General features: G+C 37.6%; 1 protein-coding gene across 1 annotated transcript in view; it reads right to left on the bottom strand.

Annotated features, from left to right (window-relative positions):
• Positions 1-1388: 1388 nt before the first annotated feature.
• The window catches only part of ZYG11B (zyg-11 family member B, cell cycle regulator), a 75598-nt gene continuing 59607 nt past the window's right edge, over positions 1389-17379 (bottom strand). The window contains exon 14 of the mRNA XM_036858969.1: positions 1389-6287. Within this exon, the coding sequence (XP_036714864.1) occupies positions 6097-6287 (191 nt within the window). The 3' untranslated portion in view covers positions 1389-6096. The remainder of the gene's footprint in view (positions 6288-17379) is intronic.

The following is a 17379-nucleotide window of genomic DNA, read 5'->3' as shown; positions in this document are numbered from 1 at the left end:
ATTAATGTGAGTGCTCATGGTTTCTGCCATTCACCTACTCCTCTCAATTTGAGGAGTTATGCAGTTACTCAGAGCTGTGCACTGGAGTCTTATGATGCAGATTAAGAATGGGGAATAGGAGGTGGAAAGATAATCAGGAGGAAAGGAAGAAATTTAAATTTAGCCAAGAGACTGGGTTGATCTACATAATAAAAACTGTGAGAAAGGGTGGGGGAGGGGAAGAATGGAGGAAGGTTTGATTTTTTCTTTTTGAAGATAGGCTATAGACAACACAGCTCAACAACTTGTTTGGTTAAATATTGGCCAAAGGTATTTATCTTCCTCAGTATGTATGGCCCATAGTAATACCATGTTAGTATTGAGTGAATTATTGGAGACAATAAAAGGTTAAGAAAAGCTAATAATTATTATAAAAATAATAAAACTATTAAAAACCCTATCACTCTAACACATCTAATCTCATGTCTGTGTATTAGTGAAGCAGTAGTATTTGTAGTGACCATTCATTAACAATTCTATAGCATCTAAACACTAATGCTGCCCTACACCATCTGTAAGGATGGTCAACCTCCACTTCTGACCATCTGGTGCACATTCTTTTCTGTACCATTCATTTGATGTTTAATCACATACTGCCTAAGAGCTAAGCAATCTCATGCGATTATGCAATAATAGGGGGAGAGGGGACCCATTGGATTGTAAATTTGGAAATAAGAATTGTAATGCAGAGTCTGTTACTGACTTGCTGTGTGATTTGGGCAAGGTCATTTTACCTAAGACTTAGTTTCTTCAACTATAAAATGACGTTTCTGAAACTAAAGTCACTAAGAATTCTTCCTGGTCATGGGGTTCTTATACTTTGTTTTTTGGTAATCTCCCTCACTAAATGCACTTATACAATATCTATTATATCAGTTAATTATCTCAATAGTTGTGTGAATGACTGTCAACCCAGATCAGCTCTCTAGGAAGTGTTCTTGGGCTGTCTGATGGGTGCCCAGTCTGGATTAGGTATAGTCTCTGTGGCTTTATAACAAGTACCATGGACTGGTCTGTAATACAATGTTATGTAATATTTATCTGTTTATTTGACACTTCCTCTTCTCCACAAAACTCTTAAGTTCTCTGAAGGATTTATAAATTATGCAAGTTCCAACACATAAATAGTACCTAGCATAGGTATTTAATGAAATGAATGAATGGAGTTCCAGGTCCTGCAAAAAAATTAGAAATTTCTGCAGTGAAACCACTGGCCTTTTCCAGAAAGCAACTGTTACAAATGGATGACCAAGGAATCTGAATCTTGCAGCATTAGTTTTAAATTTTAAACCAAATGCCCAGAATAAATATAGACAAGACACACTTTACATAAAATTTGTAACATTTATTTAGGCAAAAAAAAAAAAAAAAAAATCCCCAAAACAAAAATCTGTATACACAACATTAATACCTAAGTGATGTCCTGATTTAAAACACAGCATGATTCATGTACAGGACACTCCCATTCATCTGGCCACAGTAAGAACAGTGCCTTCAGTCCAGACAATCGACAGCCTTTGAAATGTATACACATTACACTTTCCAATGAATTTTTCATAACCTTTGAAAGGAGTTAAACTCTTCCATCAGAATTCAAGCAAAAGATAGCTTTTTCCATACTCACAAGTCAGTGAGAATTTGACAGTGGGAATTGTACAAAAGTCAGGGATTTAAAAATTTTATTCTTACAGATTATCTGAGTATAAATCTTGACATAACATCCTCCCATTTTTAAATGCTCTCAAGAATTTCCTGCTTTTATGAAAGTATGTCTCAGCTTTCATTAGCAAAGTAGCTTCTTGCTTCTAAGCTGATTAAAGTAAGCTTAAAAGAACCCAATTTGAACAATTTTCCAAAATAAGTTCAAAATTAAGCACATATTATTAATGAACTACATTTATGATTTCTCATAATTTGATAAATTTGGATTTTCTAAATATTCTCGATAGCCATTCTGTCTAGCTATGAAGTTAGGTTGTGCTGTCCAAAGGAGCTTTGCTTCATCCAGAGAAATGAGAAATAGCATTGATTTTCCCATAATTTACCAAAAAAAAATTGGGGGAGGGGAGAAACAGGCAGAGAAAGTTCTCTCTTAGGCTATCAATCAGTTAACATAAGAATGTGTTAGGTTAAGATTTGGAAACCGAAGAATGCATAATTAGGAGTGTACATGTCACACAAAATCTATGAAATACTAAAAAAAGATAAAGCAATTACTCATTTAAAGCACACTCAGCAAAATTTCCTATCATACCGCTGTTTTCATCACTGGATGAAGTCTGGATTTGCATTATTACTTAAATAAACAGTTCGTGAATTAATACAAAAAATGAAAAATGTGTCAATACAAAGCAAATGGTAAAATTTAAATATCCAATATCCACACAGTCATTTGAAACTGCTACAATGGATTTGAGAGGGAAACCATAAGTTCGCAAACCTCTCTGTAAGCTATCTCGGAACACTACTCTGAAGCCCTAGCCATATAAAGCCCCCAAATAAGTAACATACAGATAAAACTGCCCACGTCAGCCAACAGTATGATACTGCCTTTAACTTACACCTTCAGTTTAATAATACTGTTTATCTCAAGATAAAAGTTGCACAATAACCAAATAATGTAAACATACCATTAGAGGGCAGGAGAGGGGTGGGTTTCAACATATACAATACCGTAAGTTTATTTTCCTGGCTACTCATGACCTCTTTTCAATCTTGGGTACTGCTGCACCTTGTTCTATGGGGGGACAGGGTGGGTGTCAGGCATTTTAAAGCACTAAGCACAAACCACGGTTCATTAATCGATTCTACCCTAATTTAGCACATAATGAACTATAATAAAATATGTTTTCATCAAAATGTGCTCCAAAGGTCTAGAAGATGGCCCAATACTATCTTGACCATGGCATAATTTAAAATATAGCCAAATGAAAGTGACTGGGGAGAAAAAGGGCCAACTCAAAAGGTCCCACTAGCAAGATCAACTTCCTAGGCTGGATATACAGCACTGATATTTTAAAACATGAATCCTTGATTCTTTGGAGGCTTGCAAACAAAAGATATCATGAAATTAAATTCCCATAGTTGCTTTGTGGGATTCATCTCCACCTTGGGTAATTCACTTAAATTGACTAGTGCCACTAAACGGCATTTCTGTCCAAGGGTGAGGAGCAGCAATATCTAAGGTCAATTCCTGGATCTGTGAGTCTGATATGATTTTTTAAATTCTCAACTAAGATCAGTAACAACTGAGTCCTTGGCCAGAGAGTAAATTAACCCCTTATTACTACTTGATTTATGTTTCTTTTCAACTGCAAAAGGAAAAAATGATTTTTTAGAGTATAAAGAGAACAGCAAAACTTGATGGCAAGAATGAGATACCTTAATTATTTTTGCTTTAATTTCAGACTGTTCTTGTTTTACTCAATAATACCTACATGCATCATTATAGTTTAAAAAGTCTAATTCCATTTCCTTTTTCCTTTAGTAGATCTAAACCTTGCTGTTGCTTGTGGACTGATGTAGTGATAATTTGCAATATCTGAGCACACCAATGATTTGAGCAATGAGTGGTTCAACCCTAGTCTAAATTGTGCTTGAAACAGCACCTCTAAGCCACTGAAGAGGTAACCCTTGAAGGCACCAAGTTCTGTTACATTCTAGTGTACAAATGCAAACGGGAGGCCTAATAGAGTCTTTCTGTAGAGACAGGCCAGTTACACCTCATAATTTCAATTTATATATATATATATATATGTGTGTGTGTGTGTATATATATATATATACACACACATATGTATATATGTATATATACATACACATATATACTGTACTGTAGCCAGATTCAAGACCTTATAGACAATTCTGTGCCGTAATTAGATATACAATTTTAAGAGCCATCCCAACCACAGAGGCACTAAAATTTTTATATATTTGGGATGTGCCTAATTATTTTGCTTTTAAGACTCAAAAGTATCTGGCCATTACCAGTGCTCAAAGTAGTAAATTTCAATTTAAATTTAAATATGTTTGAGTCTTCATCTATCAACAAGTTATTCTGAGTAATGAAGGGATTTATTGTTTTCCATACATTTTTAGCCATTTTTGAAAACAATTTATAAAGACAAAAACCTAGGATTAGCCTAGAAGAAACATGTACTTTTGTCTTGAATAGGATACAATAGAAACTTGAAGCCAAACTTCTCAAATAGGCTTTTCCTTAACTACACAAGCTAGAAGACCTAGAAATGGTCTACATAGCTAGCGACTCCAAGCATTTGTAGGCCATCCTATTTTCTACATTTTGCCTTAGATATTTAAAACCCAGAAAAAGGGGGAAATTTTTAAAAGAATTTTCCATTTCCTCTGAAATAGAATTAATCTGTGAAAATTTATCTCACACCTATAAAAATTCCTTAAACCGGTTAAGTCAGAATTAATATGGTTTTTAATGATTCTAAACATCTATTTTCATTTAGTTTAAGCTTTCACTCCTGTGAAGGAGTACCAAATAATTCAAGTATGACTACTGCGATAGTGGTATGAAATGTGTATGTCAAAAATGTTATCAGCATACTAATAAGCCAGCTCCTTTCTAAATAAAAGTGCTTCTGAATAATCATCATGATTTTAAACGTATTATTTAAAATCTCTATTGAAAACATTTTGGCCATCTATGAAAAAAACGCAGTCATCTAAGACTGCAGCTTAACTTTATTCACAAACTAAAATTTAAGATGGATACTCTGGTTTCTCTTCAGATTGTATAAATCTTTCGCCTTTTTTTTTAAAAATGGAAAATAACTCTCTTGGTGACTTGCTGCCTCCCAACTGCCATTATTGATAACTGATTCTTTACTCTACTGTAACAACTCTCTTAAAGGAAAGGCAACTGTCTAAAAAATAACCCATCTCAAAATATTTCCTTTTATGCACTGCAACTAGAATCATTACATTTAACAATAGTCTAATTCTTCTTGTTTACTTTTGGCAGTGAGATGTGGATATCCTTCCCCAACATGAAAATATTAAGATACATTAGTCTGAAACAAAAGAAAATTAACTTCTCATGGCAAAATGTACTGTTGTTAACTGTATTTAAAGTGAGCAGGTAATACCATGGGTAGTCTCTATTCCACTGAACAGAATGACTTTGAAATAGAGGGAAAAGGATGGTCTGTTTGAGCAACAGACGATTTTTGTAAAATTCACATTTTCACAACAATATGACATAAAGAAATTCAGACAGTTAAACTCTAACGCAGAATGCTGTAATATTTTATACTGTGGTGCTTGGGGAAATATTTCTAGAGAGTAACCAGCAGTCTGTGTAGGAAGCAGCAGCCCATGCCTCCAGGAATAAATATGAAGAACAAGCTGCTGCGCAATGCCTCAGGAGAGGTGGGCTCCAGAAGATGAGCCAGTCCCAGTTTAAAAACTATATACCACAAGAGCAGACCTTTTCCCAGTTCCTAAACTCTATTTTCCCTTAGTAGTTTTTCTTTTCAATATATTTTCTGCCAGCCATCCGGGCACCAGCCAGTGAGTAGCTTTCACAAGGAGAGGACTCAGATTTCCATTCTTTCACACTAAGAAGGACATCTTATAAAAGATACACAGACAGAGAATAAAGGCATTTTATACAGAAGCAATATAAAATTTACAATCGAAGCAGTGCCAGAAATCAGGTTAACAGCTTATCTGAAGCTGCATATTGACTGAAGGGACTTTAAGATCAGAAAAGTCTGGCCTAAGGGTCCGTGCAAACTTCCCCATAAAACTGTAGAATTTTAAGCACAGTTAAGTTCAAACACTGAAGGATGTGGAAATTTTCCTAAAAGGCAATGAAGGAAGAGACTCTTCTCATCTAATAAGTTAAAAATCACAAAACAAATCAGAGACTGTTCACATGGGCAGTACTGTACATTATCAATCCCATACTCACTTTATGACTCTTGTTGTAGAAACCCCCAAAACATCAGAGAGGGTAAGATATTCCAAGTGAACCTATCACAAAAAAGAATTTCTGTGATTCAATTATCCAATTACCTATAGCTATCAATTTAGTCTGGCCTGGGGCTGCTTTTTACAGGGAGGTGGTCTTCCATGGCGTACAATGTGTTTCTCTAAGCTGTCCAGAATAGCCACAGCAATCTGTTGGACATGAGGATCAGTCTGTTCATGTTCTTTGATGTTGTATAAATGCTGCAATCCTCCTTCCTCAATCAGCATGCTGCAATACCTTGAGGCTGAAAGAAAACAGGAGAAAGAGCTTTCCTTAAAAAACTTAATTTGTTTTTTTGTGGAATAATTTTTATGTTTTGCTTAAATTTAAGCTGTTTTGTTATTGCTCACTAACATAAGTTAGAGCCTGAAAAATATCTCTGTAATGATGTTATGCCTACACTACAAGGCCCACACATAGTTCATAGATAATACACATACCATTTTATATATATATATATTATATATATAATATATATAAAAATCATAACCATAAGACATAGACAATCTTCTTTGACCCCAAATCATGAGTAAGATGGGTACTGTTACACTTTTATGCATTTCCTACGTTAAAAAAAAAATTTAGGGCTTCCCTGGTGGCGCAGTGGTTAAGAATCTGCCGGCCAATGCAGGGGACACGGGTTCAAGCCCTGGTCCAGGAAGATCCCACATGCCACGGAGCAACTAAGCCCGTGTGCCACAACTACTGAGCCTGCGCTCTAGAGCCCGTGAGCCACACTACTGAGCCCACACGCCTAGAGCCCGTGCTCCGCAACAAGAGAAGCCACTGCAACAAGAAGCCCACGCACCACAACGAAGAGTAGCCCCCACTCGCTGAAACTAGAGAAAGCCTGCATGCAGCAACGAAGACCCAACGCAGCCAAAAATAAATAAATAAATAAAAATTTAATAGCAGTCATACTGTACATGCAGTATTCATTATTTTTAAATATTTTTTCCTTTTGCCTTTTTTTTACACATGCCTTTTAAAGTTTATTTTTTTAGTTTTAGTCATATTTATTAAAGTCTAATTTACACACAGTAAAACACACCTAATTTAATCTATAGTTTTATGAGTTTTGCCAAATGTACACACTTGTGTAACCACCAACACAATCAGGATATGGAATATTTTCAACAATTAAAAAGTTTCCTTGTGCACCTTTGAAGTCAGTCTCCCCTGAACCCCTCATCCCAGGTAACCACTGTTCTAATTTCTGTGATATGGACTTTTGCCTAGAACTTCATATAAATGGATAGTATATAACCTTTTGTGTCTGTCTACTTTTGCTCAGCATGATGTTTTCGAGATGTTTCCAAGTTGTTACCTGTATGTAATCTTTTTTTGTTGTTTTAAGCTGAGAAGTATTCCACTGCATTAAGTACGTCACATGTTTTAATGTTATTGTACTGATGGACATTTGTTGGATGTTCTCTCTCCCTGAGCATTTCATTACAATGACTAAAAATGCTATAATCATTCTTTCACAAGTTTTTTGGGAACTTTTCATTTCCTGGATCTTGAGAAAATACCTAAAATGATGGGCAAATGCTAAATGTATGTTTATTTTTGTTTATTTTTTTATTTTATTTTCAAATTTTATTTTATTTTTTTATACAGCAGGTTCTTATTAGTTGTCCATTTTATACACATCAGTGTATACATGTCAATCCCAATCTCCCAATTCATCACACGCCTATCCTCCCCCCGACCACTTTCCCCCCTTGGTGTCCATACATTTGTTCTCTACATCTGTGTCTCAATTTCTGCCCTGCAAACCGGTTCATCTGTACCATTTTTCTAGGTTCCACATACATGCGTTAATATACGATATTTGTTTTTCTCTTTCTGACTTACTTCACTCTGTATGACAGTCTCTAGATCCATCCATAAATGTATGTTTAACTTTATAAGAAATCACCAAATTGTTTTCTGAAATGGTTGTATAGTTTTTCATTCCCATCAGCAATGAATGAGAAAGTTGCTTCATGTCCTCATCAACACTTGTCATTGTCCGTCTTTTTGATTATAGGCAGCCTTCCTAGCAGGTATAAAGTGGCTTACACCTCATTGTGGCTTTAATTTACATTTTTCTAATGACTAATGATGCTGAACTTTTTTTTTTGCCATCATGACAGTATCTTTATTTTTTTTATTTTATTTATTTATTTTTTTGGCCACGCCCTGTGGCATGCAGGATCTTAAGTTCCCCGACCGGGGATCAAACCCCTGCCCCCTGCAGGGGAAGCGTGGAGTCTTAACCACTGGACCACCAGGGAAGTCCTGAACGTCTTTTAATGTGCTTATTGGCCATTTGTATATTTTCTTTGAAGAAATGTCTATTTGGATCCTTTGCCAATTTTTAAACTGGGTTATTTTCCTTTTTACTATTGTGTTTATATATTCTGAAAACAAATCTCTCATCAGGTATATAATTTGCAAATATTTTCAACCATTCTGGGAGTCGTCTTTTCACTTTCTTGATGGTGTCCTTCAAAGCACAGAAGTTTTAAAATTTTTTATTAAATCCAATTAGACTAGTTTTCTTTTGTCACATGCTTTTGGTATCCTATATAAGAAATCATTGCTTAATCCAACATCATAAAGATTTATACCTATGTTTTCTTTTAAAAGTTTTATATGCTTATGTATATGTAAATGTAGTTCTTATACTTAGGCCTGTAATCCATTTTTGAGTTAATTTTTGTATATGGTATGAGGTAAGGGTCAAAGTTCTTTCTTTTACATGTGCCTACTCAGTTTTCCCAGCACCATTTGTTTAAAAACCTGTTCTTTCCCCACTGAAGTGTCTTGACACCCTTGTCAAAAATCAGTTAAACATAGATGCATGGTTATTTTTGGACTCTCAATTCTATTGCATTGATCTATACATCTATCCTAATGATATTGAGCATCTTTTCAGGTGCTTATTTGCCATCTGTAAATCTTTGGTGAGAAGTCTGTTCAACTCTTTTGTCCATTTCCTTGTATTGTTTTCTTATCATTAAGTTTTGAGAGTACATGGTATATTTTGAACACAAACGCTTTATCAGACATGTGATTTGAAAATTTTGACCCAGTATGTGCACTGACTTTTCATGTTCTTGACAATGTCTTTCAAAAAGCTGAAGTCCTTAAGTTTGATTTGTTCACATCCAATTTAGCAGGTTTTTCTTTTTCTTTTTTTTTTTGGCTGCTCTGTGTGGCTTGCGGGATCTTAGTTCCCCAATCAGGGATCAAACCCGCACCCCCTACAGTGGAAGTATGGAGTCTTAACCACTGGACTTCCAGGGAAGTCCCTAGTTTTTTCTTTTGTAGATCATACTTTTGTGCATATTTAAGAATTTGATCTCAACAGATGCAGAAAAAGCTTTCGACAAAATTCAACACCCATTTATGATAAAAACCCTCCAGAAAGTAGGCATACAGGGAACTTTCCTCAACATAATAAAGGCCATATATGACAAACCCACAGCCAACATCATTCTCAATGGTGAAAAACTGAAACCATTTCCACTAAGATCAGGAACAAGAAAAGGTTGCCCACTCTCACCATTATTCAACATAGTTTTGGAAGTTTTAGCCACAGCAATCAGAGAAGAAAAAGAAATAAAAGGAATCCAAATCGGAAAAGAAGAAGTAAAACTGTCACTGTTTGCACATGACATGATACTATACATAGAGAATCCTAAACATGCTACCAGAAAACTACTAGAGCTAATCAATGAATTTGGTAAAGCAGCAGGATACAAAATTAATGCACAGAAATCTCTTGCATTCCTATACACTAATGATGAAAAATCTGAAAGAGAAATTAAGGAAACACTCCCATTTACCATTGCAACAAAAAGAATAAAATACCTAGGAATAAACCTACCTAAGGAGACTGAAGACCTGTATGCAGAAAACTATAAGACACTGATGAAAGAAATTAAAGATGACACAAACAGATGGAGAGATATATCATGTTCTTGGATTGGAAGAATCAACATTGTGAAAATGACTATACTACCCAAAGCATTCTACAGATTCAATGTAATCCCTATCAAACTACCAATGGCATTTTTCACAGAACTAGAACAAAAATTTGCACAATTTGTATGGAAACACAAAAGACCCCGAATAGCCAAAGCTATCTTGAGAAAGAAAAACAGAGCTGGAGGAATCAGGCTCCTGAACTTCAGACTATACTGCAAAGCCACAATAGTCAAGACAGTATGGTACTGGCACAAAAACAGAAATATAGATCAGTAGAACAGGATAGAAAGCCCAGAGGTAAACCCACACACCTATGGTCACCTTATCTTTGATAAAGGAGGCAAGAATATACACTGGAAAAAAGACAGTCTCTTCAATAAGTGGTGCTGGGAAAACTGGACAGCTACATGTAAAAGAATGAAATTAGAACACTCCCTAACACCATACACAAAAGTAAACTCAAAATGGATTAATGACATAAATGTAAGGCCAGACACTATCAAACTCTTAGAGGAAAACATAGGCAGAACACTCTATGACACAAATCACAGCAAGATCCTTTTTGACCCACCTCCTAGAGAAATGGAAGTAAAAACAAAAATAAACAAATGGGACCTAATGAAACTTAAAAGCTTTTGCACAGCAAAGGAAACCATACACAAGACGAAAAGACAACCCTCAGAATGGGAGAAAACATTTGCAAACAAAGCACCTGACAAAGGGTTAATCTCCAAAATTTACAAGCAGCTCATGCAGCTCAGTATCAAAAAAACAAACAACCCAATCCAAAAATGGGCAGAAGACCTAAATAGACATTTCTCCAAAGAAGATATACAGATTGCCAACAAACACATGAAAGGACGCTCAACATCACTAATCATTAGAGAAATGCAAATCAAAACTACAATGAGGTATCACCTCACATCAGTCAGAATGGCCATCATCAAAAAATCTACAAACAGTAAATGCTGGAGAGGGTGTGGAGTAAAGGGAACCCTCTTGCACTGTTGGTGGCAATGTAAATTGACACAGCCACTATGGAGAACAGTATGGAGGTTCCTTAAAAAACTAAAAATAGAACTACCATACGACCCAGCAATCCCACTACTGGGCATATACCCTGAGAAAATCATAATTCAAAAAGAGTCATGTATCACAATGTTCACTGCAGCTCTATTTACAATAGCCAGGACATGGAAGCAACCTAAGTGTCCATCGACAGATGAATGGATAAAGAAAATGTGGCACATATATACAATGGAATATTACTCAGCCATAAAAAGAAATGAAACTGAGTTATTTGTAGTGAGGTGGATGGACCTAGAGACTGTCATACAGAGTGAAGTAAGTCAGAAAGAAAAACAAATACCGTATGCCAAGACATATATATGGAATCTTAAAAAAAAAAAAAAAAAGTGGTTCTGAAGAACCTAGGGGCAGGACAGGATAAAGATGCAGACATAGAGAATGGACTTTAGGACATGGGGAGGGGGAAGGGTAAGCTGGGACGAAGTGAGAGAGTGGCATGGACATATATACACTACCAAATGCAAAAAAGATAGCTAGTGGGAAGCAGCCGCATAGCACAGGGAGATCAGCTCCATGCTTTGTGTTGTGTCCATCTAGAGGGGTGAGATAGGGAGGGTAGGAGGGAGACACAAGAGGGAGGAGATATAGGAATATATGTATATGTATAGCTGATTCACTTTGTTATAGAGCAGAAACTAACACACCATTGTAAAGCAATTACACTCCAATAAAGATGTTTAAAAAAAAAAAATCTGCCTAAGACAAGGTTACAAATATTTTGCCACATTTTCTTGTAATAGTTTTTGGTTTCGCATTTAGACTTATGATCAATTAAGAGTTAAAATTTTTTAAATTATTTATTTATTTATTTTGGCTGTGCCAGGTCTTAGGTGCGGCATGCAGGATCTTTGTTGTGGCATGAGGGATCTTTAGTTGTGGCATGTGGGCTTCTTAGTTGTGGCGTGTGGACTCTTAGTTGCAGCATGCATGCAGGATCTATTTCTCCAGTCAGGGATCAAACCTGGGCCCCCTGCATTGGGAGCTTGGAGTCTTAGCCAATGGACCACCAGGGAAGTCCCAAGAGTTAATTTTTGTATACAAGGTATGAATCAAAGTTCTTTTTTTTTTTTTGCAGATAGAGATACACTTGATGCCGTACTGTTTGTTGAAAAAACTATTATTTCTCTATTGAATTGCTTTGAACTTATGTCAAAAACCAACCAACCATATGTGTATAGGTCTGTTTCTGTACTCTCTATTCTGGTCCTTTGAACATTCTTTGTCTATGTTTATGCCTGGACTTCCAATTGGTGTCTGAAGTGAGGGCAGTTTTGTGGGACTGAGCCCTTAACTTGTGGAATCTGACACTATCTCCAGGTAAATAGTGTCAGAATTGAACTAAATTTGTAGGACACCCAGTCAGTGTCGGCTGAGAAATGGAGAACTTTTTGGTGGGATGTGGAAAAAACACATATCAGAATTGGTGTCAGAAGTGGGATTTGCTATCCTGGTCCTGGCTTACGGAAACATGTGGTTAGGGAAGAGAAAGGATAAAAAGGTGAGGGACAAGGAACCTTTGGTTCTTGGGTGGCTACTCCATGATGTGGAGTAGCAGCTGTGCTGCAATCTGTTACTAATGGTAAAAGTTACCAATGGAATTTATTTTTGTATTTATTTACGTTTTTAAGAGTTTTGTTATATGTTTGTTTTTTTAAAAAAAATATTTATTTATTTATTTGGCTGCGCTGGGTCTTAGTTGCAGCAGGCAGGCCCCTTAGTTGCGGCATGCAAACTCCCAGTTGCAGCATGCATGTGGGATCTAGTTCCCCAACCAGGGATCGAACCCAGGCCCCCTGCACTGGGGGCACGGAGTCTCAACCACTGCGCCACCAGGGAAGTCCCAACCAATGGAATTTAGAGATGAATTCAAACCTGACCAGCAACTGCTTTATCTAATCAAGGCAAAGATTGACAAAAGGCCAGGATTCCTTGACTTGACTCCTTACTGGGGACTTAAAGCCTTTTGCACAAGAGTGAGTAACTTAGTCAGGAAGTGGAGAAGTTCCTGGTAAAGTCCTGATGTGGGCTACAATTAGAGAGTTAAAAAAAATAATGTAAGGATTGATAGGATTATGAAAGTTGGGAGTGTTTTTTAAAAAATATTTATTTATTTATTTATGTATTTATTTGGCTGCATCAAGTCTTAGTTACGGCCCATGGGCTCTAGAGCCTGCGGGCTTAGTTGCCCCGAGGCATGTGGGATCTTAGTTACCCGACCAGGGACTGAACCCACGTCCCCTGCATTGGTAGGCAGATACTTAACCACTGGATCACCAGGGAAGTCCTGAAAGTTGGAATGTTTAAACAGACTTTATGTAAAGAAGTTGTGTCTCCTTTGCCTCAATATTTTATGGAAATGAGTATTATGTCTGGCTGGGGAACACTCTCTTATCTAGTACTGTAAGATCAAAATCTGTGGATGATTACAGTTAGGAATATAAGGGTTAACAGAACTAAGGTAAAAGTCTGTAGGGGAATTGGTATGGTTGAAGAGACTTTATGTGAAGTGGTTACATTTCTTTTACCTGATGGTATTATGAGGATGAACATTTTATTGACTGGGAAATGTTTCCACTACCTAACATCATAAAACAGAAAGCATGTAAATCCACCTTTCAAGCAATGTTAATTGGACATGCTAAATGGGAACCAGTAAGATTGCCCAAGCCAATGCAATGTAGAATAGAAGCTGGAGTGCTGGCAGGGACAAATTCTCTGTGCCATAGCCCTATGTGAAGAACTGACTGGGGTTTATGGCAAAAGCCTGTGAGTGCCTACCAGAGATGATTACTGGGACTTTGGACTTGAGAATTTCCATTTGAGGGGCATTTACTACCTTGCTATTTGGCATTAATTGAAGCTAGCCTCATGACTGAAGGACAAAAAATGATCTTCAAACCTGAAATACCCAAGACGTTTTGAGTGATGTCAGAGAAACACTCTACTGGGGATGGCAGTGCCCAGAGGAGTTCCATAATAAAACGGAATTGGTTTATATAGGATCGTGCTACCTGGAGAATGCAAGGAGGAGATACTCATACGCAGGGAGCCTCTTTCTCCCTAGTCAGTCCCTAGGATTGACTTTGGAACTGCACAAGGAGCTGCCAGATTCTATAGTCACTTGGACAGTGCCCTATAAACAGCTCTCCAACAACCAACAAACTGCTGCTTGGTTTGTGGATAGCAGTTCCAAGGTAAACAGACAACATCCTGTTTGGAAGGCCACCACTCTGATTGAAAAAGGTAAAACCAAAACAGCCCTGTGGACTGAACAGCATGCTGTGTTCCCAGCAAGGATGAAAAATTGAATAGTGGTAAAAGCCTCTGTTTGGGTTTTTTCATGGGCAGTGGCCAATGGTCTAGCTGTGTGGGTGGATACAAGGGCAATGGAAACCTGGTCATTAAGGCAGGACATATCTGTGCCCATCAGAAGAATTCTCTTCCATGTTCAGAAGCTGACTGGAACTGACAAGCAGATACCCCAATGTGCTTGCTTGAGGTGGCCACCTGAGTCCACGAAATGAGTGGATATGGAGGAACTGCAGCAATGCAGAAATGGACTGAATCTAGACATATTCCTCTTGCATTTTGAGGCACAAAGTGCCAGAGTCAAGGAAAACGTTTTCTATCCCTACAGTGTCCAACAATGGGCAGAGAGATATCCTCCTCAGAGTAATAGTTTGATAGAGAATTGGAATGGGCAATTAAAACATTAGTTATCTAAAATCGGAGGTGGGAGGGAGGGGGGAGATATAGGCCTGAAGGGCTAGCTTTCACACCTTCACGAGTATATGTATGCTCACACTCAATATGAGTGGAGCTAAAAGAATGTCCCCACTAAGGACTTCCCTGGTGGAGCAGTGGATAAGACTCTGCACTTCCAATGCAGGGGGCCCGGGTTTGATCCCTGGTCAGGGAACTAGGTCCTACATGCATGCCACAACTAAGGAGCCCACATGCCGCAACTAAGAAGCCCTGGAGCTGCAACCAAGGAGCTGGTGAGCTGCAATTAAGACCCGGCACAACTAGATAGATAGATAGATAATTTTTTAAAAAAGAATGTCCCCACTAGATATTCTCCTGTTTTTCTGGGGAACCTGGGGAAGAGGGAGTGGGAAAGGATGTTGATATGATTATGTGATTCTTGCTAAGGTAGGATACTGGTATAATGATTATACTTTCTTCTTCTTCTTCCCCATATCACAACGTTTTTTAATTCCCCTACCTGGTGCAGTGGTCACAGAACCAGGGCTGCAACTACAAATGCTGGAAGCAGGGATGATTCTTAAGCAAGACACTGTAACTATGTTGTAAAATCTTTTTGTCAGGATTCCCAAGGGCCTAATGGGTTGGGTTATGCCTTAACTCCATCTGGCAAAATTGGGAATAACACTGAATGCAACTATATTGCCTCGTGGTAAAAACAGCCCACTAGTTCTGCACCTATGTAATCTTACCCTATCTGAATGACAGGGGACTGAGGGGGAGACACTTGCTAGACTAGTATTGCTGTCGGCAATCTACACCAACACAGTGGCCAAAATTAATGTCCCTTCCAAAGGTGGAAAAGTTTGAGTGTACATGAAGAGAAGGAGGAATAGGAGCTGAGGGTACAGGAATGAATAAATAGGCTATGTAATAAGAGAAATTCAATATGACATTAACACATCAAAAAAGGCTCAGAGCAAGAGATGATATTATCTCTTAGTTTAAAAGCAATATATGGCTTCACCCTAAGACCACTTCTGCTTTTGGAGCCTTACAAAATCTACTAGAAGCCTGCAAACCTCAGTGGCCTTGCCCTGGGAGACATCCCACTCTGTCACCTCATTACCGTATGTCAAAAGGGGATCCTTATGAATGACAAAAGACACTCCTATCACTCAGGAAATTATAAAGGTTTGAGGAGTTCTGTGCTAGGAACCAGGAACAAAGACCAAATATAGTTCTTATTGTATCTTCTGGTCTTTGATGACAGATCCCTTAAAACAAAATGATTGTAACAGTTAACAGATACTACCACATCACTAGAGTCCCATTCAGTCATTAATCATATAAAAATGTCTCCCAGGGCAAGGGATCTGAATGCACTCACATGCCTGGATGGCGGCACAGCCTAGTTCCATGGGGACAGAAGCTCCTGTGCTCAGAATCCTTCAGAACCCTGCCCTAGGTATCTCTTGATCTGGCTGCTCATCTGCATCCTTTATAATAAACTGGTAAATATAATTAAATGTTTTTCTGAGTTCTGTGAGCTGCTCTAGCAAATTAATTGAACCAGAGGAGGGGGGTCGTGGGAACCTCAGATCTACAGCTAGTCAGTCAGAAGCACAGGTACCAACATAAACTTGGGATTGGCATCTCAAGTGGGGACAGCAGTATTGTGGGATTGAGCCCTTAACCTGTGGGATCTGACACTATCTCCAGGTAGACAGTGTCAGAATTGAGTTAAATTTGTTGGACACTCAGTCAGTGTCTGCTGAGAATTAGAGAACTGCTTGATGAGGTATGGAAAAAACACACATTTGGAGCCACAAAACACCTGTCTTGATTACTGTAGCTCTATAGTATGTCTTTAAGTCAGGTAGTATAACTCCTCCAATTTTGTTCTTCGTTTTTCTAAGTTGTTTCAATATTCTAGGTCCTTTGCATTTCTGTATGAATTTTAGAATCAGCCTGTGAATTTCTCTTCTGCTAAGACTGCTAAGATTTTGAATGGGACTATATAAATCTACAATACATTTGGAGAGAATTGCCATTTTAACAACAGTAACTTCTAACTCATAAGTGCTGTCCTTCTATTTGGTTAGCCCTTCTCTAATGTCTCTCAGCAATGCTTTGTTTTTCTCAGTGTACAGGTCTTGCGCATCTTTGTCAGATATATCCTTAAGTATTTCATAGTTTTTGGTAAAACTGTATATGTCATTTTTTCATTTACATTGGTTGCGGCTAATATAAAGAAGTGCAACTGATTTGTGTATATTGATCTTGTATCCTGGAACCTTGCTAAACTCATTTATTAAGTCTAGTTGCCCTCTTGTAGATTTCATGGGATTTTTCTACATAGATATCACGTCACCTGTGAATAAAAACAGTTTTACTTCATTCTTTCCAATCTGGATGCCTTCTGTTTCTTTCCTGATCACACTGGACAGAACCTTCATTACAATGTTCAATAGCAGTGAGGTTGGACATCCTTGCCTTGTTCCTGATCTTAGAGGGGAAACAGTCACATTTAATTTTTCACTATTAATTTTGATGTTAGCCGT

Source organism: Balaenoptera musculus, chromosome 1 (assembly GCF_009873245.2).
Source record: "Balaenoptera musculus isolate JJ_BM4_2016_0621 chromosome 1, mBalMus1.pri.v3, whole genome shotgun sequence".
NCBI classification, from domain to species: Eukaryota; Metazoa; Chordata; class Mammalia; order Artiodactyla; family Balaenopteridae; genus Balaenoptera; species Balaenoptera musculus.
Note: the sequence above shows the minus strand (reverse complement) of the source record. Positions and strands in the feature narration are given on the sequence as shown.